The 24,920-nt window shown below is 55.6% G+C and overlaps 1 protein-coding gene across 1 annotated transcript; it reads left to right on the forward strand.

The window, feature by feature from the left end:
- The first annotated feature begins 1,931 nt into the window (after positions 1–1,931).
- Positions 1,932–19,864, forward strand: S100A10 (S100 calcium binding protein A10). Its single transcript, XM_054011271.1, has 3 exons — positions 1,932–2,083; positions 13,889–14,041; positions 19,408–19,864. Exons 2-3 carry the CDS (start codon positions 13,910–13,912, stop codon positions 19,567–19,569), a joined length of 294 nt encoding a protein of 97 aa, XP_053867246.1. The 5' UTR covers positions 1,932–2,083; positions 13,889–13,909; the 3' UTR covers positions 19,570–19,864.
- Positions 19,865–24,920: the final 5,056 nt, after the last annotated feature.

The raw sequence follows: 24,920 nt of genomic DNA on the forward strand, positions 1-24,920 counted from the left end.
ATGGGTAGAACAGTCCGCAAGTAGCCCCAACTCAGACCTAGTGGGGGGCCGGCAGGGCCCTGTCTGGACCCAGAACATGGAAAGCCCAAAGGTGACTACCTAGATTGCAACATCTTTGGGGCAGGGAGCATCTCTTTGTTCTGTGTTTGTACAGCACCTAACACCATGGGGTCCTGGTCCACCACTGGGGCTCCCGGGTGCTACTGCAAGACACGTGATCATAAGAATTAAAGCCACTTTAATCCCCCACGTGCCCTGGCCTTCCCCAAGCACAGGGATGGGGCACGTGGGGATCAGGGCCCCATCGATCATTTCATTGGCATTGCTACGTGCTCAGCGACCGCTGGAGACCCTTGCTCAGAAGGCCCAGACTCCAGAGCAGCTCTCTGGCTACGCCCATGGCCGGCTTCCTCTCTCGCCTGCGCTGCCATTAAAAGCAATTGCTGCATTTTTCCCACAGCTGCCCTGCGGAGTGAGGCGCTTCAAGAACTAGACAGCCTGGGACTTCAAGCAGAGAAGCCTCCAATTAAAACTCTGGGGACTCGGGGTGAGATAGCGGGGGCTGTACGTCTTCGGATCCCCAGTGCAAACCCAGCCTCGCTTGGCAGGGACTCAGGGCTGCTTGGTGCGCCCCCAGGGAGATGAGTTCGGGGGGACTCAGCCCAGCTCACCCAGGGCTTAGTGACGGTGTCGCAGTCAAGTGCCAATCACAGCTGAGGTGCATCGGTGGCCGCAGCTAAGGACTGAACGGGGCATGAAGATCCAACCGCCCGGCTGCACGAGATGGAGCCTGTCTGAGGCCCGGTGCCAGGGGCGCAGGAGGGGAGTTTACCCGGGCGCTGCCCTCGCTGTATGTGTTCGGGCAATAAATAGATCCGGAGCGGCAGCGCCGTCATTCCCACAGGGGCTTGGAAGTGCCAGGCCGTGAAAGGGCCGCGCCCAGGGCAGGGCTGGGAGCAGCAGGGGCGGGAGTGATTATCACAGGCCAAGAATAACACCTCAGAGCAGCCGTCCTGCCTGGCCCAAGGAATGACTGAGAGCGAAGGGGAGGGGAAGGATGGGGACAGGATGTTCTGAAACCCCAGGGAATGGGGCCAGCTGGGTACCTGGGTTAAAGGGAGAGGGTGTGTATGGGCTAGATAGAGAGATAGGCCAGGCAGGACTGCTGCTCTGAGGTGTTATTCTTGGCCCTGCCCCACGCTGCTCCCAGCCCTGCCCTGGGTGTGGTCCGTTCAGGTCCTGGTGCTTCTTTCTTTCTTTCCCTCCCCAAACACCTTATCCACCTACCTATCTAGCCCCATACACCCCCCTTTTCTCTTTAACCTAGGTACCCAGCTGGCCCCATTCCCGTCCCCATCCGTCCCCCTCCCCTTCGCTCTCAATAATTCCTTGGCAGGGCAGGGCAGGGCAGGATAGATAGATAGATAGATAGAGTGTATGGAGATAGATGGATAGATAGATAGGGTGTATGGGGATAGATGGATAGATAGATAGAGGGGGTGTATGAGGATAGATAGCTAGATAGAAGGGGTGTATGGAGATAGATAGATAGATAGGGGGGTGTATGAGGATAGGTAGATAGATTGATTGATTGATTGTATGGGGATGGCTGGACAGACAGAGAGGAGCTGGGGATGGCTGGACAGACAGACAGGAGCGGGTCGGGGACAGACAGACCCACACAGCTGGACTGGAAGGCTGGTCGGTCTCTCTCACCAGCAGGCGCTGGGCCAGGACCAGCTGTTCCCTCTCCCACCTGGTCTCTCCAAGCCCCGGCCGCCCCGGCTCCGACGCACTGCCCCAGCCGGCCGGGGCGGGGCAGGCAGACGGGCTCTCGCCGCCCGGCGGCTGGGCGCAGGCGGGCCCGGAGCGCGGTGCCAAAGGCAGAGGGCACCAGCGAGCCGGGCTCGGGGCTGCAGGGAGCCGCGTGTGACTCAACCCGGGCCGGACTCAGGTTTTCCCCCGCCTCCCCCCGGATCTCCTCCCTCTCCGGCATAGTCTAGGGCCGGCGGCTCCAGTCCCACCCACACTCGCTGCGCCTCGGTCCCCGCACGGCTGTTCCGCTCCTGCGCTCCCAGCCAAGGTGAGTCGGAATCCCCGAGCCCCTCCTGCAGGGCACTGACCTGGGGGGGAGCAAAGCCCCCATCTGTGGACACACCTCAGCCTGGGGGGCTCTGGGCTGCCATCCTGCCCCTAGCCCCTCCTGCAGGGCACTGACCCGGTGGGGGGCAAAGCCCCCATCTGTGGACACACCTCAGCCTGGGGGGCTCTGGGCTGCCATCCTGCCCCCAGCCCCTCCTGCAGGGCACTGACCCGGTGGGGGGCAAAGCCCCCATCTGTGGACACACCTCAGCCTGGGGGGCTCTGGGCTGCCATCCTGCCCCCAGCCCCTCCTGCAGGGCACTGACCCGGTGGGGGGGAGCAAAGCCCCCATCTGTGGACACACCTCAGCCTGGGGGGCTCTGGGCTGCCTTCTTGCCCCCCAGCCCGGACGCTTCAGCTGGATGGGGGAGGAGGAGGTGCCCCAGCTCTGCCCCCCCGCCTCGGAGCCAGGAGTCAGAACGGCTGGGAGTACCCCAGAGCTTGCTGCTACAGGAATTGGGGGAGGCTGCAGAAGATGGATTTAGGAGGGGGGAGCCCCAGTCCTGCTGCCCCCGGGGAGGGTAATCCCAGCCCGGGCGCCCCAATCCAGCCCCACTGGCTGTGGAGGTGGCACCAGGCGGTGGTCACACCCAGAGCTCTAGCTGCGGCCAGGAGCCCAGAGCACCGGGGGCAGGGACACACCCTGCAGAACAGCGGCCTGGGCATCACTCATTCGGCAGGGAGGGCAGCCGCCGCTAGGGGGCCAGAGGGTCTGTCTGTCTGTCTGAGGTGGGGGCAGAACTATGGAGGACAGGCTGGTTACTAGTATCTGCTGGTGCCACTTGCCCCCCGACACGGAAAGGGCTCTGGGACGCGGCCCCTCCCTGGAGTCCCGCTCAGGTGTGAACGTTGCCGTGGGACGGAGTGAAATCCGCACTGGGATGGGATTCTGCCGCGGGACCCCAACTTTCTTTGGGAGGCTCAGATGGTTTAGACTTTTTGAAAATGATGCATCTATTGGGACCCTGTCCTTGTGCCGAGCTTGTTGGTTTGTTACGCTCGTCTTTGCATGTGTTGCGTGGGGTGGGGTCTCTCCAGCCCTCTCTTCTTTTCATGCTCCCCTCTGCCCCAGAGCTCTTGGGCGTGTCTAACCAATGGCAAAGTCCCAAGGTTGCTTTGCACTTCTTCGTACCACTTGGGCTGCGCCCCCTTTGCTAGTGCTCAGGATGGAGCCAAACCCACGCCGGGGGGACCCCGCTGCACTCAGGGGAGTCACCCCAAAGGGTGAATGTGCCCTGTGTGTGCCTAGTTGCGGTACAGCTACTCACACTACACAGTCCCGTTCACTTCAGCCACCAGTCTGAGCGAAGCCTTCACGAGCTCATCGACTTCAAGCTCAGAAGGGACCATCATGATCTGGTCTGACCTCCTGCACATGGCAGGCCACAGAGCCTCTGACAGTCAGGACCCAGGTACTCCCTGCTGCCAGGGCCGACGAGGGGGGAGAAAGCTGGTACAAACTACCAGGGCCCAGCGGTCCGGAAGGGGGCCCCGGGGCCTGGCTTCCCCGTTTCCCCCTCCCACCCCCCCGTCGGCCCTGTTTAGCCGGTTCGCTCTTGCTGGGGGGCTCAAAAAAATTCCAGAAGGGGGCCCAGAGCCCTGCTTCCCCCCCCCCTCGTCGGCCCTGTTTAGCCAGTCCGCCCTTGCTGGGGGGGCCCGAAAAATTTTTTTCACTGGGGCCCAAACCTGCGTGCTGCAGCAGTGACTAACTGGTAACTCGCTGCCAGGGTTGAGCCGTGTCCATAGCAGAACTGGCATGAGCGTCCCACGATCTGGGAAGCCTGGGTGTGGCCCCTGCTCTCAGACACTGGGCAGCCGGGAAGCGAGGGCACAGGCCCTTTCTGAGCTTTACAAGGGGATGCGAACAGCTTGAATGCTTTCGATGGCTGCTGTGGGGCCAAGGGAGGGCACATGAGAGCCAGATCGGTGCTCCCGCAAGGTACCCAGATGCAATACTTGCTATACAGATGCCATTGAGCAAGCGAGCAAGATAGATGGAGACGAGAGAGAGGTGGTTACGTGCAGGGATGTATAATCACAGCATTGAAAGCCGGCCAGTTTTTACCACAGATTTTGAGGACGCGCTGTTCTTTTCCAAGTGCCGCTGCGCTGCTCAGACACTCCGAGGTTCCAGGCTTCCAACTGGAGTTGCTTTTCTTGCTGGGCGCATGGGATGATTATAGATACCAAAGTCACTTCTCCTTTTGAACTAGAACAGATCTTCTACAAAATAAAACCCACCCAATCTCGAGATAAAAGTGGCCGGTGATGGAGAATCCACCCTGACTCCTGGTCAATTGTTCCAATGGTTAATTGTACTCACGTGTTAAAAATGTATGCCTTATTTCAAAGATTGTTTGCCGCCTCCCTACTTGCTGCCCTCTCTCTGCACACCGTCGGTTTCCTTCTCGGGGCTGGGCCTGGGCTCTCCCAGAGCAAACCCCAGGCTCCGCTGGGGTTGCCCTGCACCGGGAGATGCCGTTTACACCCAAATGCTCCAGATGTTTCCCTGACTCATCCCAGTGGAATTGGGTCACACCCGTTTTGCATCGGTGTGTGTGACACAGGGCTGGCTCCCATCTCTAAGAACCCAGACTTTGTCACTGGGCAGGGAGGGACAGAGAGCTGGGTCCGTGACTTGACTGAATAACCCTTAGGGAAGAAGGCTCCCTCTTCCTACACTTGCAGTCTGGCTTCCAGTCTAGTGCCTGCTCCAGGAAGGCGCCTTTCAATAGGATCTCTCTGATCAGCTCCTCAGAACCTGGCCTTGGGCTGGAGGGTGCATCGGGGCAGGATCTTCGAGGTGCTGCTGTTCTCAGATTGAGAATGGTGCACGCTCTGCCAGACTCTAGCAGGCAGAACAATGCGGCGGAGCTGGCATGAGCCCCAGTTAACGATCCAGGAACAGAGGTCCTTTGAGGAGACTTGCATTCCAGCCCCCCTTCTTTCCTGGATCTGGAGGGATGGGCCTGCCACTCCGTTCCCAGGGTTTTTTTTCCAACTGAAGTTAGAACGTGGAGCTGATGTGGGGAAGCACGTCTCAGCTCTGGCCAATTTTCCAGGCAAGCAGCCCCGAGCGCAACGGGCACAACCGCCAAGCCTGGCTGGGCTTCCTCGTTTTTTCCATCGAGGTTTTCAGACACCAGCTGCAGATCTGAGGGCAAAGCAGCCTGAAGCAAACACAGAGCTAAGAAGCCAGTCAGGGGCCAGATCCTAGCTCGTGCCAGTTGGCATCGCTGCATTGACTTCAGTGGCACTATACTGATTCACACCAGCTGGGGATCTGGCCCACTGGCTTCAGTGGTGCTACAGGACAGCCCCCAGGCCTGGCAAGGAGCGGGCTGCTGAAACAGACGCCGCTCTGGAAGGGAATACAAAAACCGCTCCCCTCGAAGGCAGCCCTGCTGTGTTTGGATAATTCAGTCCGAATGCTGTGTCCTTATTTATCATGTTGCATCCGAAGACCGCACAGGAGAGGCAGCGTTTCACAGATGGGGAAACTGAGGCACAGAGCCTCACTCCATGGTCGCACAGGCGGAGTCAGAAATAGAACCCAGAGTCCTGCCCCCCAGCCATGTGCGGTAACCAGTAACTCCCATCCCAGAGTCAGGAATAGAACCCAGAAGTCTCTGCACTTCTCTAACCACTCCCCCCTGGAAAGAGAACCCAGGAGTTCTGACTTGCAGTCCCCCGCTCTAATTACTAGGCCCCACAGCTCTTATCAGGCAGCCTTGTGTCCACCCATGACATTTTATGGCCAGTTTCACAATATTTGGTGTTTTACTCAAAGCCCCAGTTTCTGGAGCCATGGCCCAGATCCTCAAAGGTATTTAGGCACCTAACTTCCATTGATTGGTTGATTTCAGGATCTGGGCCCATGAGAACGTGAGCTTTCCTTTTTTTAAAAAAAAAAGATAGCTTCTGGCCCTTTTGGTTGTGGAGTAAATCTTGCAAATGTGACCCCTGGATGCTCAGAAACCAGGAGGCAAAGAAAGAGGGCCACAAATTTATTATTTTTTTTTAAATCTCATAATCTGGAAGCCAAGTTCGTGATTTTTCAGAGGCCCGACTCATGATTTTTCGGCGGCTGGGGTTGACGATCCTGCTTTGTGGTTCATCTTCAGTGCAGCACGTTTGTCTGCCTTCCGGTTAAATAGCCACATGGTCTTGAAAGGACTCCTGGTTAACCACAGACTCCCCAAATCTGCCTGCAGAACATCTGATAAACACGAGGGCGAATCCGGAGTGACCCGGCTAACAAACGATAACGTTCTCCCACTGACGATTGGTGACGTGCGCCCCTGAGCTGCCCCACGGCTGCCACCCACAAAAGACACGCTCCTTCACGAGGCAGCGAAGGGGGAACGCCACCCCTATGCAGAGGGCCAGAACATGAACTGCCCCAGGGGCAGCAGCGGCATTTAAGTGGCACATAGTCCTTGTGCTCTAGCTTCCCTGCGACTGAAAACATCAGTCCCCATAGAAGGAAATTCACTCCGCAGGTCCCAACCACACTCCTTGATTAGTAAAGACAAAACGAGTGTGATGGTAGCACCTTGGAGCCAGTGAGAGATTGTCTCAGCAAAATCATTACAAGGGAAACCACGTTTCAAAATACAGTCCCAGCATTTGTTTGGCTTTTAAAAAAAAAAAAAAAAAAAAAAAAGATAAGTGAGTTTTTCCATCATCAGATTGGGAGTCAGGACTCCTGGGTTCTCATCCCAGCTCTGGGAGGGGAGTGGGCTTTAGTGATCAGAGCAGGGGGAGTACGGGAAGTCAGGACTCCTGGGTTCTCATCCCAGCTCTGGGAGGGGAGTGGGCTCTAGTGATCAGAGCAGGGGGAGTACGGGAAGTCAGGACTCCTGGGTTCTCATCCCAGCTCTGGGAGGGGAGTGGGGTCTAGTGATCAGAGCAGTGGGGAGGATGGGAAGTCAGGACTCCTGGGTTCTTGTCCCAGCTCTCGGAGGGGAGTGGGGTCTAGTGATCAGAGCAGCGGGGAGGATGGGAAGTCAGGACTCCTGGGTTCTCGTCCCAGCTCTAGGAGGGGAGTGGGGTCTAGTGATTAGAGCAGTGGGGAGGATGGGAAGTCAGGATTCCTGGACTCTAGTCCCAGCTCTGGGAGGGGAGCAGGGTCTAGTGATTAGAGCAGCGGGGAGGATGGGAAGTCAGGACTCCTGGGTTCTCGTCCCAGCTCTAGGAGGGGAGTGGGGTCTAGTGATTAGAGCAGTGGGGAGGATGGGAAGTCAGGATTCCTGGACTCTAGTCCCAGCTCTGGGAGGGGAGCAGGGTCTAGTGATTAGAGCAGCGGGGAGGATGGGAAGTCAGGACTCCTGGGTTCTTGTCCCAGCTCTGGGAGGGGAGTGGGGTCTAGTGATCAGAGCAGAGGGAGGACGGGAAGTCAGGACTCCTGGGTTCTCGTCCCAGCTCTGGGAGGGGAGTGGGGTCTAGTGATCAGAGCAGGGGGAGGACGGGAAGTCAGGACTCCTGGGTTCTCGTCCCAGCTCTGGGAGGGGAGTGGGGTCTAGTGATCAGGGCAGGGGGAGGACGGGAAGTCAGGACTCCTGGGTTCTCGTCCCAGCTCTGCAATTCATTCCCCTGTGACCTTGGGCAAGTCGCGAAGACTGACATTTTTGGAAACTTCAGGATGCCTCATTTTTGAGATTCCCAACCCTAGATGCCGACAGAGACCTAATTTCCAGGGGGGCTCAGCACGGGCAGTGCCCCTTGAGCCAGAAACTATTGCGGGTGCTCAGCATCTCTGCAACTGAGGCCTTAGGGCTAAAACCGAGTGCCCAACCTCTGAGTTAGAGCCTCTGCTTTGGAAAATGTGAGTCTCCCCCCTCTGGGCCTAGGTCACGCGGGCTAAGGACACTAACCTTCCTCTGCAAAGTGCTTTGAGATCTGCAGATGCAAGCCCTATAGAAGAGCTCAGTGCTGTTATCATCCGTGTTTCCCAAATGTTATTCAACCAAAATGGTGGTGGTGGAAGATTTTTCTTTTTCTTCCAGTGATTTGCAACAGACTATCTAGGGACTGTCTCTTTGCTCTGTGTCTGTACAACATCTAGCCCTGCTTGGCCCTTGCCAACAACTGGGCTCCTAGGTGCTACTGGAATACGAACGGATCATCATGGTGCAACTCATAAGAAGGGGACATTATGCTATCTTGCTTATCTGGCCCCCATGACTATAGTATCTGAGCATCTCCCAATTTTTGGTGTATTTATCCTCACAGCACCCATTTTACAGATGGGAAACTGAGGCAATGAGCGGTTAAGTGACCTACACAGGAAGCCTGTAGTGAGGCAGGGACTTGAACCCAGGGCTTTTGAGTGCCAGGCTAGCGTGCGACCGAGAATGAGTGGGAAGGGGTCTCCGTGAAGAGTTTTGTCCCTTGCGTTCCCCTCCCCGTCCCCAGGCTGGTTGGGTGTCACCCTGCGCAGTTCCTCTGCTATCTGTCCCCACCTCGCTCCAAGCGATGGTGGCTGTGATGACTGTTTGAGGCAGCAGAGAACCCACCAGCCCAGGACAGGTTGATCCTGCTCTTGGATGGAGATGGAATAATCTGAGTCATTTCCTCAGAGGTTCCTCTGGCCGCTTTTCAGCAGGGCTGGAGAATACTAGCTCAGGCCAGGCAGGGGCAGGGAGGACACCCTGGAATGGGGATGGGTGGGGCATGGTGACCAGCACTGCTCCAGCGAGGACTGCAGCTTCAGGGGGGAGGAGAACCTGGCTAGAAACAACGGAGTCCTGTTTATCACACATCAGGATTATTTTTCCATCCTGCCCTGGGTTTATTTTTCCATCCCCGCCCCGTCAGCAAACAAACCCTGTCTGCGTGGGGCTCCAGCAAACTCCCATTCTGGGACGGGGCTGGAGCTGTAGATGCTGTTTCATTGTATTTGCTCAGACGCTCTCGTTATAGGCTTTGCCCTGCCCTGGGTTGGACAAGCAGGGGACAAACTGGAATACTGACTTGGCTGCTTCCCTCCTGTCTTGCTGTTTGTCGCCCATCTGTTGCACAGCTGGAGTTGGGGAGCTTTTCCCTTGCTACGGGCACTTCACTTCCCACTCCAGCCTCTATTCTGAAGGCCGACGTGAGCACCACATCCATGGGAAATGGACCACAAAGAACAATATGGCCTGAGGCAGTAGATGAGTTGGGGTCCTCATTGGAGATGGGTCTGCATCAGGACCTCGATCCACCCTTCTCCCCCAATCACTTCCAAGTGCCCTGTTCGATTGGCCACCGTACCAGGCTCTCCACAGTTGGAAGCATGAGGTGCTACAGCCCAACCTAAAGCTCTCTAGTTGGGCGTGTAACACACTCACCCCTTGCACAGATCAGGCACTGAGGGGCCCCTCTCCCACCCACTCCGCGGTGGGTCACGTTGAGACGGCCGGGATAACACGGGAACAGCGGAGAACAGATCAGGTCCCCACGTCAGATGGTGGCCATGGGGTCAGATGAGCCGAGCTCAGCGGCTGGGATCTTGTCAGAACAGCCTGTGCAATTCTGTAGCTGCCACGCTTGACCCCAAACGGGAAACCCAGCCTGAACGCAAACCCAACCTCCTCAGCCCATTCCTGGCCTGACACCGCAGTTCACCTACAAAGGGGGTCAAGGACCCAATCGCTTTGATTTCAGAACCTGCCCAATCCCCTCTGCCCGCACTCCAGGGTTTGACTCTTTCTCCCAAGGCTGAATGGCGAGACGACTTCACAGAGAGGCCGCGGTAGCTCAGAACGGTGGAGATGGAGGAGAAGCGGCTGTTGCTCACTCCCATCTCCTCCCCGAAGCTCCTCATGCGTGAGGCGAAGTGGCCCGGGGGATGCTGAGACGCCATCCCCAAAAGACAATGTCAAGCTCTTAGGCGTGGCCTGTTGGTCAGGTTTTGTGCCCTGAGCTTCGAGTGATGGCAGGGGCCTGCTAATCCACAGCAAGGGGAGAGGAGACGGGGGCAGAACTGCCGAATGCTGTGGACAGTGGCATGACCAGAGTAGCAGGCAGGCACCGGGTAAGAGTCACCCCTAGGAAGGAGCAAGTGTTCGCCATGAGGCGGGCTGTTAACTCGTGCATCTCCCTTTGCAATGGAACAGCAAAGGACTGGGACCATGGGGACCGTGTCTTCCAAAGGGGGCCAAAATGGCGGTCCCTGGAGTGGAGGAAAAACGGCAGCCGTGAGCGTGGTGACCAGGCTGAGGGCCTCTTTGGTGCAGCTCCAAAGCCATCGCAAACGCCCAGGTGGGCAAATGACTGCCTGGCAAAGGAACACGGCCTGGGCAGAGCAGGTGGCATGTTCCACGCCCTGGCTGCTGGCTCCCTCCTGCTGTACCCCGGGGGAGCCAGGAATGTATCCCCCAACACTGAGCATTGGGGCCTCATTTGGAACCAAGATCCCTCAGACTTCACAGTCTTCCAAAGAAATCACTGATCACCGGACGGGAGCAGGCTGGGGGCCAGGCCAGTACCCCGCACAGACCCTTTGCGTGTCTCAATGCTCAGGGATGCCTGCGGTTCACTCCTTCTCCCTGCCAAGGGGCTCAGCTCAGTGCGTGGCACAGGGCGGGGATGTGCATGCGGAGGAGTTGCTGTGCACTGGTGGAATTGCTCGTACCTCACGTTCGCTGGCACACCGATGTACTAAGCGTCTGCGGGGCTCCTTTCCCTAGGGTCCCTGATGGAGGGCAGCAGCTGTTAACACCCATGGGTGGATGTAGCCCAGAATACAGTCTGTCCCCTCCCTTCGCATTCCTGCCATGTTCTCCTCTGGTGCTTTGGGCGGGGTAAGAAACGCACACGCCCGGTGATCAGCACTCTGAGCTCTGCCGAACATCTGCAGACGGGGCAGCCCATCTGGTTGACGTGGGGGGATGATTTTGCTCTATGGAAGGAGTTCTTGGCCAAAGTCCCTTGGCTCCCCGGAGGAGGAAGCTGCCGCTCAGCTTGCAGCAATCCGCTGACTGCTCTGGAACGGATTCCTTTGAGCAAACTTTTTAACCCTTACGCGGCCAGCGGCGCCTTTATGCTAGCGAATTCTCAGTGGTGCCGTCCATCCCACGGCGTTAAGGGTTGGCCTCATCCGTTATCCCAGCACGGCAAGTGCCCCCATCGCTGTCCCACCAACGTGCCCCGCCCACACGCTCAGGGGACCCCCTCTGGAGGTTGGAGGGGGGGTTCTCTGCTGGGACAGGAGGACACATCATAAGGATGCACTCCGTGCCGGGAACGTTTGCTGCTAAGGGACAGAGACCCAGCAAACACGTTGCACGTGAGACACTCCCAGCGGCAGTGATGTTATCACTGGTGTATTTGCACCACATGACCAGGGAAAGAGAGGCTCCATGTTCCGTTCACACTTCCTCGAGCCAGCTGGTTCCCTCTGTCTGTCGTCTTTCATCTATCTAGATTTTTTTAAAGGAAGGCGCACCCCAAGGCATGTTACATGTACACCATCAAGATAGTCACTCCAAAGGGGCTATATTCTTGTCAACACCAAAAAGGGATCCCAGCAGAAAAGCTGCTTTCCCCCACAGCAAAGATGGCTCGAGGAGGACATTTTTAAAGAGCTTTGTAAGCGATTACTCTTCCCCCACCCCCGGAGGCCCCACTCATGGGACTGCGGCATTCGCTACACGCCCCTGTTCTCACTTCTCTTCACTACCCGGCAGTGTATGAGGCGGTTGGATCTGGCAATGGATCAAAGTCTCCCGTTCCCGGTGGGGGGCAGAGAAAGGAATCTTCCCTTGAAAGACTTTGCTTTGACAATTCATAAAAAAAGCTACAGCGTTTAACAAGCAGCCTTGCTTTTCCTACTGACTCTGGTCAAGTCTTTCCGTTGAGTTCGCCCCCGAAAGCTGTATTCCCTCGCCAGTCATCCGCTGCTCCGTATGGCTGTGCAGTGCAAGGGCAACCAGTTTGGGGCATGCTCTTGGCTGGGCCGAGTAGTCACAGAACACTAGGCATGGCTCGTGGGTATTTTAAGACCTGTCAGGTTTCTCCTTAGCCTGGACATGCATCTCGGCTACACACCCACTCCACTAATTGCATCCTGCTCACCGCAAATTACCCCGGGAAATAGGAAGTGCCTTCACTTCCTGTCCCAAACTGCTGTGAACACATAATCATAGACACTAGAGATGTGTGGGGGGGAGCCCTCTTATATCACCCACTCCCTCCCCTCTCAGGGGGATTGATCGCTGGGGGGACATTCTCTAATGTCTTGCTGCATAGCGTTACCATGAGTTGATAAACAGCTGCCATGTTCTACCCCAGAGGTGACTGCATTTTAGTGGTGGGAGAAGTGTTCCTGGAATATACAGGCTAGAAATCTGCCTGTGGATACGTGCGCTGGGCAGCTTTTGGTTCATCATTTGTTTAGTGGTTTGCAGAGATTGTTGAGCTCCTAAGGATCTTGCTATGAAAGGCCTAAGATAAGAAAATCAGCTGCTAGCCGCGCCTTTTGCTTTTATATTAAGCTTGTCTCAGGCGGGTTTCACAGGGATTTATATTTTGAACAATTAACTGTGGCTCAAAGCCAATTATTGACCTTGACGCAGGAATAAGGGGGTAAAATTCCATGGCCTGGTCCTGTGCTAGGTCAGATTAGATTATCATAATGGACCCTTCCGGCTCCGAAATCTACGAATCTCTCTGCAGTACATTAAGAGTCAGTCTCTAAGCCAGTGTTTTAATCCAGGGTTTCCCTTGAAAATACCTAAACCACCTCAAAAATGTCAATGCATCAGGCAACCTGGACAGAAATAACTGAGAGCTGTATTCGTTTCCCTAGTGCTGGAACATGAAAGAGAAATCACAGAGATTGTCCAGTCGCTCCCCCTTTTTCTAATTTAAACCAAACTCTCCACGCTGCCCCCATCCAAAGCAATCTGTGTCCCATAAACCATATTGTGAGTTAGGAAAGTGTAGTTACCCTGGTACATTTTGTTCTCCTTTTGATGTGCTAGAATGTCCTGACTTTGGGGTGAGACGCTGCATTGTATCAGTTTGATAGGGGGTTAACTGCTGAGAGGGGAAGGGATTTATTGTGCAATGAAATCCTTCGCTCTAGTGGCACAAGCCAGCGATTGTGATCATTGGGCCGAGCAGAGCTAAAATGGGAAAGGAGTCCAGAGGTTTGGATGCTGATCCGACCTTTATCCCATCTCTCCTGGCCTCTCCAGCGTCTGCCTGACAGTTTTCCACCCTCTCTAAAAACTAGGCAGATGTCGGAATACAACCACATCGGCAACAGGTTTTTAAACCCGTGGAAAGTTTCCATTTGGGTCTGAGCACTCAGAACCCACAGTGGTGGATGCTTGCGGGAGTAAGAACCTAACTAGCTAGTAGGTTTGGCAGATGTATTAGAATTCAAGTTCAAAATGAGGCACCATTTTTTAATCGTAAGGGAGCAAACTACTGAGGGGAATGGTGGATTCTCCATGTCTTGATGTCTTCCGATCCAGCCTGGAGGCCGTTCTGGAAGATGCGTTAGTCAAACATGTTATTGGGCTCGATACAGGGGTAAAAAGGTAAAGCTCTGTGGTCGGCAATACACAGGAAGTGACAACAGAGGATCTAATGGGGACCCTTCTGGCCTTGAAATCTATGAATCCAAACGGCAAAGCCCAAGTCCCTCATAGTAATTAGCATGGGGGGGTCTTGCTCCTGGGGACAAAACTGAGTGCAGCTACTGAGACAAAACAAAGCTAACCGCTGTCTGTGCTATTTCTCCCCGCTTGGGCAGGCTCAAGAGACCCACGCAAAGATGCCGTCTCAGATGGAACATGCCATGGAGACGCTGATGTTCACCTTTCACAAATACGCCGGCGACAAGAACTACCTGACGAAAGAAGATCTCCGGGTGCTGATGGACAAGGAGTTCCCTGGGTTTTTGGATGTGAGTCAGAAATGCTGATAAGCCCATTTGCTGATTAATTCCTTCTGTTACGGTCCATTGGCTTGGCTAGTCCCAGTGGCTGGTGATTTGGGGCGGGGCGGGGGAGCGCTCATCCCTCCAGGCCAGGACTCAGCAGTGATGCTCCAGTGTGGTGTTAGGGGATGCTGTGCGGCTGGAAGCGCCTTCAGACGCAAAATCAAGGTCACAACCGTTTTATACTTTAGCAGGTTTTTACAAGTCAGGGCCGGATGTTCAGGTACCATGTCAAAGAAGTCAGACAGAGCAGGGAGGACAGGGCAAATGGACGAGATGGGACAGGACAGACAAGGGTCAAAAAAGAAAGAACCTAGGATCTAGACAGACAGAGTCCTCCCAGTCAAATTCCAGGTTGAGTGATTATAGTTTTTCTAGCTAAACTCCTCCTCTAACTTCGAATGAAGAAACTATTCTGCACTCAAAATGAGGGCCCAACCCAGCTGGCCTCTCAGTGCTACCGCAATATCCGCGTAAAATAATGCTAGGATGATTTCCCCTCTGAAAAATTCTTCTTTAACTCGCTCAATCAAAGCCAGCTATGGGATTTAGCCCTTCAACTTGCTGTTCGTTCACGTCAAAGGAAGCCACATGGTAAAGGCGGCTGATTGGCTTTGAAGACCTCAGCCCAGGTGCATGGCTGTTGGCATAAGCTGGCTGCCAGGTTTCTCCCCAGAGGTGGCTGCATTTCCACAGTATGGATAGACTGTGTGTAAAAGGCTTTAGGGTGGGAGGTGCTGTGGGCTCCTTCCTGCTTCACTGCTGCCTTTGGAGCAAGGGGAGGGGAGGGGCCAGGATGAATGAGGAGGAGCTGTCTCTGGGCTGAGATCCGCTGTTTCCCCAGGGCAACTCCACCTCCAGTCCCTGTGGGTTGCACTGGAGAATTTGGGCCTCCGGCTTCTAGCCCCAATTTGCTCTCACTCTTGTCTCTCGAAAAGGCCGGATCATATTGAAGCCAGCAGCCAGGTTCCAATGGCTTTGGATTGGCCACGCCATTGGGTTTGAAAACTCTCAGCTGTGGCACGGAGAGGCAATCGGCCCCTTCTCCCCCTCCCAGCCCCTGTGCCATTCATGCACCGCAGATGCCAGGACTCACAACTGCCTCCAGCAGAGGAGGCTCTGCAGGGGCGGGGTCGCTGCTGCACTCGATTCCCTGCCATTTATCAGCTCGCGGCTGACACAGACGATGGGGAGAGGCACTGGGCAGCGTGTTCCCTTCCTGATAAATGATGCAGCGTCCAAGACAATAGCATTTTGGTAACAGCCTGCTACGTGCCGTGCTATTAATAACCCTGCTGCCTGGTGCACTGCGTTCTCCCTGCTCCTTGGCTGTTATGGTTTGGTGCAAAGCAAGAAGAAGGCTGGAGGGCAGACACGTGAGAATGGCAGATGGGCAAAGCTCCCCCCTTCTGCCCCCTGATAAATCTCCCAAGCACCCAGCTGCGATCCTGTAACTGAGGAATGACACCATGTCTGAGCAGTGACGGGAGTCGCCTCTCAGGAGGTGTAATACAGCGTGAATCGCATAGAGCAGTTAAGTGACGTGCCCAGGGTCAGACAGTTAGTCAGTGGCAGAATGGGGAATACGACCCAGGAGTTCAGGCTCCCACGCCCCCACTCTAACCACTAGGCAACACTCCCTCCCGGGGCTAGGCACAGCACCCAGGAGTCCTGGCTGCACGGCAAATACGTTAAGCACCGACTTTGTGTTCACAAAGAGGATCCCAGACGGAAAGGGCATAGCCTGGGAGGGCCTGGAGACGCATTTCTGGGTACCTCGTGCCACGTTGAAGAGGGGACTGGGTGCTATCACTGTCCCTGCAGACGTGTCTTTTCTCAAGGAAAGCCAAGCCAGAAAGGACTGGATTAGCATGGTGTGATACAGGGCAGGCTTGCAGTGCATCAGCAGGTGGGCCTCTGGGTCAGGGAAAAGGGGCAGTGGCAGAGCTGGTTGTGTATGGAGCCCAGGGCTAGAATAGCAGGGGGCTGCGGATTGGGATTGGGGGGCATCGGCAGAGCTGTGGGGGTTCAGAGCTCAAGGCTGGAGTAGCGGCGCGCACAGCACCTCGCTGTCGAGGTGGCTGGGCAGAACCAGCAGGCACAGTTCCTGCCTGGTGCCAATTACCGCGGGTAGATCACTGCTTCCATAAGAACCGGATCAGCTCATGCTTTGGAGCAGGAAAGCATCATGAAGTCCTTGGAGATAACTCTCTTCCCGCGCCAGCGTCTCCTGTGCTTCCAGCGTTCACAGAGGCCAGGTTATTATGCAAGCTGGCATGGATGGCACAGGCTGATATAATCAGAGACTGGTATTTAATGCTCCAGCCCCAGGACATCCATTCCACTGCATGGGTGCACATTGAGATTGGCAGCAATTAACCAGTGCGCTGTAGTCCTCCCATTACCCCCTGCCCCAGGGATACAGTCACCTCCATGGCAGGGCCTCACCTGCAGCTGGCATTGCTCCTGCTAACCCCAAGGCTGGATTTGGCCCATCACCTGTAACTCATCTAGGCTGGGTTTTCAGAGGCACCTAAATCCCATGGACTTTCAAGGAGAGCTGTGTGCCTAACTCCCTTCAAAGCCCCAGCCTTGCTTTTACCACCGCGACATGGGGCCAGTTTCTGATCCCAGTGACACTGGCGTAGATCCAGAGTGACTGCAGGGACAGGACTGAGGTTGCTGTAGGGGATGTATTCTGATCTCAGGTACCCCGGTGTCATTCTGGAGTGACGCCCTTGAGGTCCCAGTTGACACCAATATTCGGGAGAGCTGAACCCGTTCTCGGTCCTCTCACCTAATTCAGTGCTTGGCTCCTTGCTGATGCACATCAGTCCTGGCCCGCATCACACCCTGTCAGTCCAGGTGTATGGGGTGGAGAGCAGAGCTAAGAGGTCTTTGTCTGGAGTGGCAACAGCTTGGAGAAGCTGGTACCCATAAACTGCTGCTTATCACACACTTCCGGGCCCACGGCTTGTTTCCTCAGTCTGTAAAGCAAACCCTGGCTGCTTGCAGATGGTGTGCCGTGCGCAGAGCTCAGCCATTGCTTTGTTAGGTTTGGAGTGTGGCCTGCATGCACCGAGGTCTTTGTTTATTGCTTGCTGTGCAAGCCATGGGGTGAAAGGTTCCTCCCCAGCTGCGTCCTCCAGACCCCTTGTGCTTGGACTCAGAGGGCCCAGGCCTCTGTACAGGGTGGAGCTTCACTGCCAGAGCACAGAAATCAATCACCTCCAGAATGTCTCATTAGAAGAGATCCTAGAAACCAGAGCAAAAAGCCCTTGTCCCCAGCCCTGGGCGCACACGCGCCTTGCAATGCATGCACCAACTTTAAATGTCTCCTTCCTCTGCCTGGGAGACCGTCACATTGCAAAATCCAACAGATCCTGAAGCAAACAGTGCCTGCCATTCATTTTACGGGCTGCACACCTACATCACAGTTAGCATTCACACTACATTGGAGCAGTGCCACTGTGGATTTACCACCTCCACCCTCCAATCGAAAAACAAAATATACAGGAACGGATCTATGAAGAAGCTGAAATCTGAGGAGAGGGGACTGGGGCGCAGGACTCCTGGCTTCTTTTCCCTTTTCTGGGAAAGGAATGTTTGGACAGTGGTTAGAGCAGGGGGTTTGGCATGAGGACTCCTGGGGTCTAGTTCCAGCTCTGCCACTTGCTCACTGTATGACCCTGCCCAAGTCACTTAACTGCCCTGTCATTCAGTTTCCCACCCTCAAGAGCACGCTGTGGAGCTATTCGTATTCGTGACCTATCAAGGACCAGGACCCCATTGTGCTGGGCACGACAGGGGATGATTTCGGGTGGTAGAACTGAGAATAACGAGAGGACATTAAGAAAAAGGAAACTTAGGTGAAACGGCAGGAGAAATTTCCAGACACTGAACCAGATCCTCAATTGATGTAAATCTGCCTAGATCCACTGACTTTAACAGAGCGATACTGATTGACGTCAACTGAGAGTCTGGCCCAGTGAGAGCTGCCTAGGAGGTGATCCGTCTAAACCCTTGTGGTTCAGGCCATGAGCTAACCTCTAAGTGATGGGGTTAGGAGGGGATTTTCCCTGGGAGCAGGTTATCCCATCATCAGTTCAGGCTCTCTTGCATCTGTCTCTGAAGCAGCTGGTGCTGGAGACAGAATCCTGGGCTAGATGGGCCCTGATCTGCTCTACTCCGGCAAGCCTCATGTTCCCACGGGAAGTAGTGAAAGCTACATGACTTTGGTTATTTCAAAGCAGTAGGAAATGTACCACTGGGACCAGTCGTGGGTGGGGAAGGGACTCAGTGATCTAATAGGTGCTTGATCACATGCCGAATGGAAACAGGCAGCTGTGGGTTCCAAGCCTCCCCGGGGCAAGGAGCCCACAGAAACCACAGCTTCATCAGTACGTCGTGCACGCAGCCCGCAGCACTCAGAGGGCTGGGCCCATCGGTGTCCTTAGCTCCGGCTGGGTGGTGAAAGGAGAAGCCTTTTCGAAAGTTAGTTTACATTCGCTGCTCAGCGTTTGTATCTTGCTCAGGACGGGAGTGTTGCCTGATGTGTGCTACGCAAAGAGGAGACTCACCCCAGCACAGGGCCTGAAATCCATAAGTGCATCTCTTGAGCTCTCTGTACTGGGGCGGCGGGGAGGGGGAGGAGAGGAGTTTTACTTCTAGTCACCCTGGTTCAGCATGGGATATAGGCTAGTCAGTTTCAGGGCAATGCCTGTCTGAATTAGGAACACTGCAGGGGGTGGAGGGGAGTTTGAAACTACATTAAAAGATGGTTGTTAGTTATTACCGGGGCTTGGGGCTGTTCAATGCACCAATAAGGACACTGCCCACGACCCAAGGAACTTGCATGGTCATAGGGCCCCAGTCCTCCAACCTGATTCATGAAGGCAGGCCCTCCCACCCACTCGGATTGGAGTCTGAAAGACAGGCACAGGGGAACTAGGATGTATGGGGAACGTCAGAGCAGGAAGAAAGTGGAAAGACCGGGCAGCATGTGTCTTTTAAAGAGAGGTCCAGATGCCACAACGATGGGCACTATACAAAGCTCCACACAGATAAGCTATGGAAACAGTGAGATGGACGGAGGGATGAACAGATAGATGAAGGGATAAGGAGCCCCTGGAATGGACAGAGGGAAGGATGGATATGGAGCCAATGGGATGGAGGGTAACAGATAAATGAAGATCTATGGAGCCACCAGCATGGATAGACAGACAGACAGGCTCCCACACTCTTGCGATAAAGCAGCTTCAGCCAGGAGCAAATTCAGATCCATTAGCTCACAGCCCCCTTTGCTTTTTCTTTCATGTATTTTCCCTTCCCAGAACCAGAAAGACCCCATGGCCGTGGATAAAATCATGAAGGACCTAGACCAGTGCCGGGACGGCAGAGTCGGCTTCCAGAGCTTCTTCTCGCTAGTGGCTGGGCTGACCATCGCGTGCAACGACTACTTTGTGGTACACATGAAGCAGAAGGGGAGAAAATGAAGAGGTGACCGGAGACGCGCCCTGCCTAACTCCTAAACCCCGAGCCCTATAAAGGGGGCCACGTCGCAGCCTGGATCTGAGCTCCCAGCTGGCCATTGACACCAATGGAAAGTTGGGCGCGTGGATCAAGGACACAATGTGATCCTCCGAATGTGCAAACAGACTCCCGAGTCGCCGTGTAACAGGCACGAGAGAGTCGGCTATCTCCGCCCCAGAGCAGCTTATGGTTTTTATAGTGTATCCATGCCTTGCCCTACAATAAAGAATCCCTCCCTTTGTTTTTTTTAAATCCTAACGGCGTATAGTTTTTTTCCCTCTGCACTGGCCTTGTCTGATCAGCGTCACTTTAGAGGGAGCTCTGAAGGGTGCAGGAGGCATGATAAATCCGAGATGATGGAGCTTGCAAACTTCCAGAGCTGGCGCATAGAGCGTTCTGGAGATGCACATAAAGCTGGCACGGGGCACCTGAGCTTTGAGACACTGAGGGTCGCGGGGGCAACTTGCCAGGAGTGGGAGGGGCTTGCCTGATTGACATATATTTGCATGACTTTAAATAAAAAAATAAGAGCACTTTTTAAGAGCATGCAAAAAAGTGTATCCAGCATACTCTGCTCGCTGCCCTAATACAGTCTCCAAGAAGTCCATGCAATGCCCTCTCCCTCGCGCAGTCCCAAACACGCCGTGTGTGCTCCCAGAAAAACCCACCGACATCCATGCAGAGTCCCCGATTTGCACCAGCGAGGTGGGATTTGCACTGGCCGAGTTCAGGCGCGTTCGAAGTGCACCAGTCCCATCGTTTCAAGCTGATACAAATACAGCTTCAGATTTGGAAATCTGGCTGTGCAAAAGAGCACGCTCCCCGGGGCTGATGCATTGTCTCTCTTTGTTTTGGCATGATCCAGATGAACCACGGGTCATCTAGAGCCTCCCAACCCTCGGCCCCAATACAAGAGAGAAATCTCAGAACAGATGTGGAAACAGCGCTGGGATTTCAGACCAAGCAAATGGCCAAGTGCCGGCTCAGAAACCCAGTGCAAAGGGCATGACTGTGGAAAGAAGCAACTGCTTCCTACCACGCGCCGTTGTCTGAGTGCGGCACACGGAGCCTGGTGCCCCTCTTGTATCTTTAACGGCAAGAGACGCTCTGGCCCTTGCCGGCCAATTGATTTTAACAGAGACTAAGCCACTGAGGCTAGGACAGGATTTTCCAGCAGGTTCGTTCGTGTGACTGCTATTCAGCAGGACAATCTTTAATTCCCAGAGGCTCCAGGGCAATCCTGGAGGGCTGGCAACCCTAGACAGCCCTGAGCGTCCAAGCTAAATAAGCAAGGCTCAGTGCAAATGACCATGCAGCAGGAAAGGCAGCTGGGCATATATCAGCCCCTAACATTCACGTAGCCCTTAACCCAACGCGCTAAATGACACCTCCTCCTTTGCTTCCCCTACTGACATGGAATTTCTGTGCATCCCTCCCTATGTGGCCAGTGCTGATTGGGGAGCAGATTCCAAGCCAGCCAGAATATTGCTGGAAGCATTCTTCACATTTGCCTGCCAGATCGCTGGCTCTGGTCACCCAGGAAAACACAGCTGTAGGGCCTTTTTGGAGGAATCCGTTACGGGGCTGACTCATCACAAAACAGCAGCTGAACTGGAACCTGGCACCAGAGTGGGGATTGGGTCCGAGGGGAGCTGGGAGTCAGGATTCCTGGGTTCAATTCCCGGATCAGGGAGGGGAATGGAGTCTAGTGGTCAGAGTAGGGTGTCAGGACTCCCGGGAGGGAAATGGGGTGTTAAATCAAGGAGGGTTGGAGTCAGGATTCCTGGGTTCAATTCCCGGATCAGGGAGGGGAATGGAGTCTAGTGGTCAGAGTAGGGTGTCAGGACTCCCGGGAGGGAAATGGGGTGTTAAATCAAGGAGGGTTGGAGTCAGGATTCCTGGGTTCAATTCCGGGATCAGGGAGGGGAATGGCGTCTAGTGGTAAGAGTAGGGTGTCAGGACTCCTGGGAGGGAAATGGGGTGTTAAATCAAGGAGGGTTGGAGTCAGGACACCTGGGTTCAATTCCTGGCTCAGGGAGGGGAATGGAGTCTAGTGCTTAGGGGTGGGGGCTGGTATTATGCCGGAAGACTCCTTTGAATAGCCTCTTGAGCTGCAGGAAGGCACCCCCCCTCCCCAGCTCTCCCTTTCCACACCCTTGTCCCTCACTCGCTCTCAGCCTTGCAGGTGATTCCATGCAGCTATTTTCAGGCAGAGGGAGGTGTCCCGTAACCCATGAATTTTCCTAAGGATTTTCAGCCTGGCCCTCCTGCTCTGACTGGGGCCACTCGCTTGTCTTCACTGGCAGCGGGGATCCAGGCAGTCAGCACAGCCTCCAGAGAACCGGTGTCCAGGGCAGTGCCCTCCAGCCCCCCTTGCTCTAACCAGTAGCCCACACTCACATTTAAAGCCTGGAATAGAACCCAGGAGTCCTGGCTCAAAGCTCTCTACCCGGGCCACTAGACCCCACTCCCTTCCCAGAGCCTGGCTCCCGGCCTCCCTGCTCTAACCCTTAGACAAGTCTTCCCCCGTCACAGGCATGGGAGTGCCAGAGAACTGCTGCAGCTCCACCTGAAGACAAATACCGGGCGCTCAAGAGGATATGAGTATTTGGGTGGGGTTTCCCTAGAGTCTCCCACAGGAGTGGCTGTGGGATGTTAACCGTTTACTTACACAACCGCACTCTAATGAGCCTTCCTCCGCCCCTATTTCAGCTCAGGGCGTGTGGGTTTCACTTCCCCACCCCTGGATGTGCTGTAAAGAAGCCCAGCGCCCTGCCAGTGCTGAAGATCTAGCCCTGGTGCCACCTCCTCTTGCTCTCCCTGTTTCTGGGGGTGTCACAACCATCTTCCAGCGTGGGAGGCTGCTGCGTTCTTGCTCGGCCTGGAGCCCTGAGGGCTTCATTCCTCGCCCACTCCTTGGCTCCGGCACAGCAGGCTGGGGAGGGGAACAGGACCATGCATTTCATGGGCTCTGTGCCAGTGGGATTCCTCCGTGTCCCGCATGGCAGTGCTGTCTTGGAAAGCTACAGTATACAAGACTGGCCCTTCCCACCCTCCAGCAGACAGCCCAGCAGGCTGAAGGTCTCTGGCTCCAAACCCATCCCTGCAGCTGCTACCTCCCCAGCTCAGAGCTTGCACGGAGAAAGCTCGAGCAGCTGGTTTGTGCCCCCGCTTCAACAGCTCCCCCCACAATAGCCTGGCCAGAGTGCAGCCCCGCCCCGCCAGCCTGTCTCCATTCCGCCCACATGGGGGCTGCAGGGCCTTTATAATGATGACTAAGACCATCTCCAGAACACATACAGCAGAGGGAGCAGGCAGGTGAGCTTCCGAAACACACTGCCCCACTAAGCCGGAGGGGGTGCGAGGGGAGCTTATTCTCCATATGCCTTAGCCTCGAGGACGCCAGCAAAGAGAGGCCAATTTTTGCCTCTTGCTCACTGGGCATTGGACAGAGACCTACCCAACTCATTGCACGCAGAGGCCAGCTGCCCATGGGTTCGTCTATACTGCAGTGACAGGCAACTCATGCAGCTATAGCCGAGCTGGCGAGCTCGGGTTACCGGAGCAGGAACCCCCGGGTAATAATTCATTTCACTGTTCCAGCGCCCGAGCTAGCTAGATTAAAGCCAGCTCGGGGAAGTCTACAAGCATTAGCCACTGTGACTTTCAGGCGCTCCGGGCTGGGTCCGATCTGAACCAGCAAGCGGGCCACTCAGCGCCTCGCTCCCTAGAACTAGCCAGCCTGCTTACATGGCCAGCTGTTCAAATGGGCTCTTTATACAATAGGGAGGCGCTGCTGAGGGGGAAGGCAGCCCCTGCCAAATATGCGTCCGAAGCACATTCCTTTGCCAGCTCAGGACTGGAGTTTGCTGCCTCTTTGTCCTGCCCTAGGAGGATTCGGTGCCAGGGAACAGCAAACCTCACACAATGGAGGCATTAATCACGCAGGGTTATAAATCCCTTGGGGCCTGGCTTTCCAAAGACTCGGCCCATCGGGTGCGCGGTGCTTGGGAATCTGGAACAACCTGGAGAACCGATTCCCTGTTGCTCCACTGAAGCCATGTGGGGCTGGAAGCGCTCAGTACCTCGGAGAACAGGCCTTTGGACCATGTGACTCACACGTGATCCGCAGCTGAATAAATCGCCCCCACCCCAGGGCCGGCTCCAGCTTTTTTGCCGCCCCAAGCAGCGAAGAAAAAAAAAAAGAAAAAAAGAAAAAAAGAAAAACCCGATTGAGCTGCCGCCGAAGAGGAAGAGAGGGAGTGAAGGACCTGCCGCCCAAGACCCGGTCGTGTCGCCCCAATAACGGACAGAGTGCCGCCCCTTTCTATTGGCTGCCCCCGGCACCTGCTTCCTTCGCTGGTGCCTGGAGCCGGCCCTGCCCCACCCAGACCCTCAGCTCATGCCCGGGAATCCCATTCACACTTGTGGTGCAAGGAAGGGGTGAAAGCCAGCCAGACCTGCAGCTCAGTCCTGAGACTGTATTTCACTGCAGTGTCCCCCGGCAAAGCAGAACACTGGCACAGCCAGAGCGCAGTCAGCAGTCCCTTCCAAGACGGTTACATTCAAGCCAAGATTAAGGCGAGCCTGTTGGATGACACTAAGCACCAGAGGCTGGGCAGTCTAAGGTCGTGGGGCCGTGGGGCAGCCGTGCTCCGGCCGGGGTTGTGGGGCCACGGGGCTGCCGCACTCCAGCCGGCGCTCCAGCCGCGAGAGCGGGGGGGCTGCGGGCCTTGCCGCGCTCCAGCCGGGGTCGCAGCACTCCGGCCGGGGTCGCGGGGCTGCGGCACTCCGGCCAGGGTTGCAGGGCCGCGGGGCTGTCGTGCTCCGGCCAGCGCTCTGGCCAGGGAGTGGGGACACCGAAAATTTAAATTAAAAAAAAATTAAAACGGCGCCTAAGGCGCAGGGCCCGATTCTAGGGAATCGGGTGCATCGGCCTAAAGCCGGCCCTGCTTCTGCCATTCTGCTCCCCAGTGCAGTCTGAGTTGCGGGAGCCCTGTCCTGTTTCTGATTAGGAGGCCCTTCCACACATAAGCTGAAAGGAATGCACCGTGCCTGTCCTAGAGCCACACCACCTCGGGCTGTGCCGCCCTGTCTGGAGTGGTTCACGACCGGGACTGCCAACCAATGTTCCCTCCCTCTCGCTTTTCCCATGCGTGTGCGGAATGAATTGTGTTATGTGCACCAATATGGAGGTGACGGGGGGTGGGGGTGGGGCCGAGGGGTTCAACATGTGGGATCGGGCTCAGGACTGTGTGTGCATGGGGGGAGGGGCAGGCACAGGGAGGGGGAGGTGATAATGTGGACTTCAAAT

The sequence above is a fragment of the Malaclemys terrapin genome, chromosome 21, assembly GCF_027887155.1.
Source record: "Malaclemys terrapin pileata isolate rMalTer1 chromosome 21, rMalTer1.hap1, whole genome shotgun sequence".
Lineage (NCBI taxonomy): Eukaryota > Metazoa > Chordata > Testudines > Emydidae > Malaclemys > Malaclemys terrapin.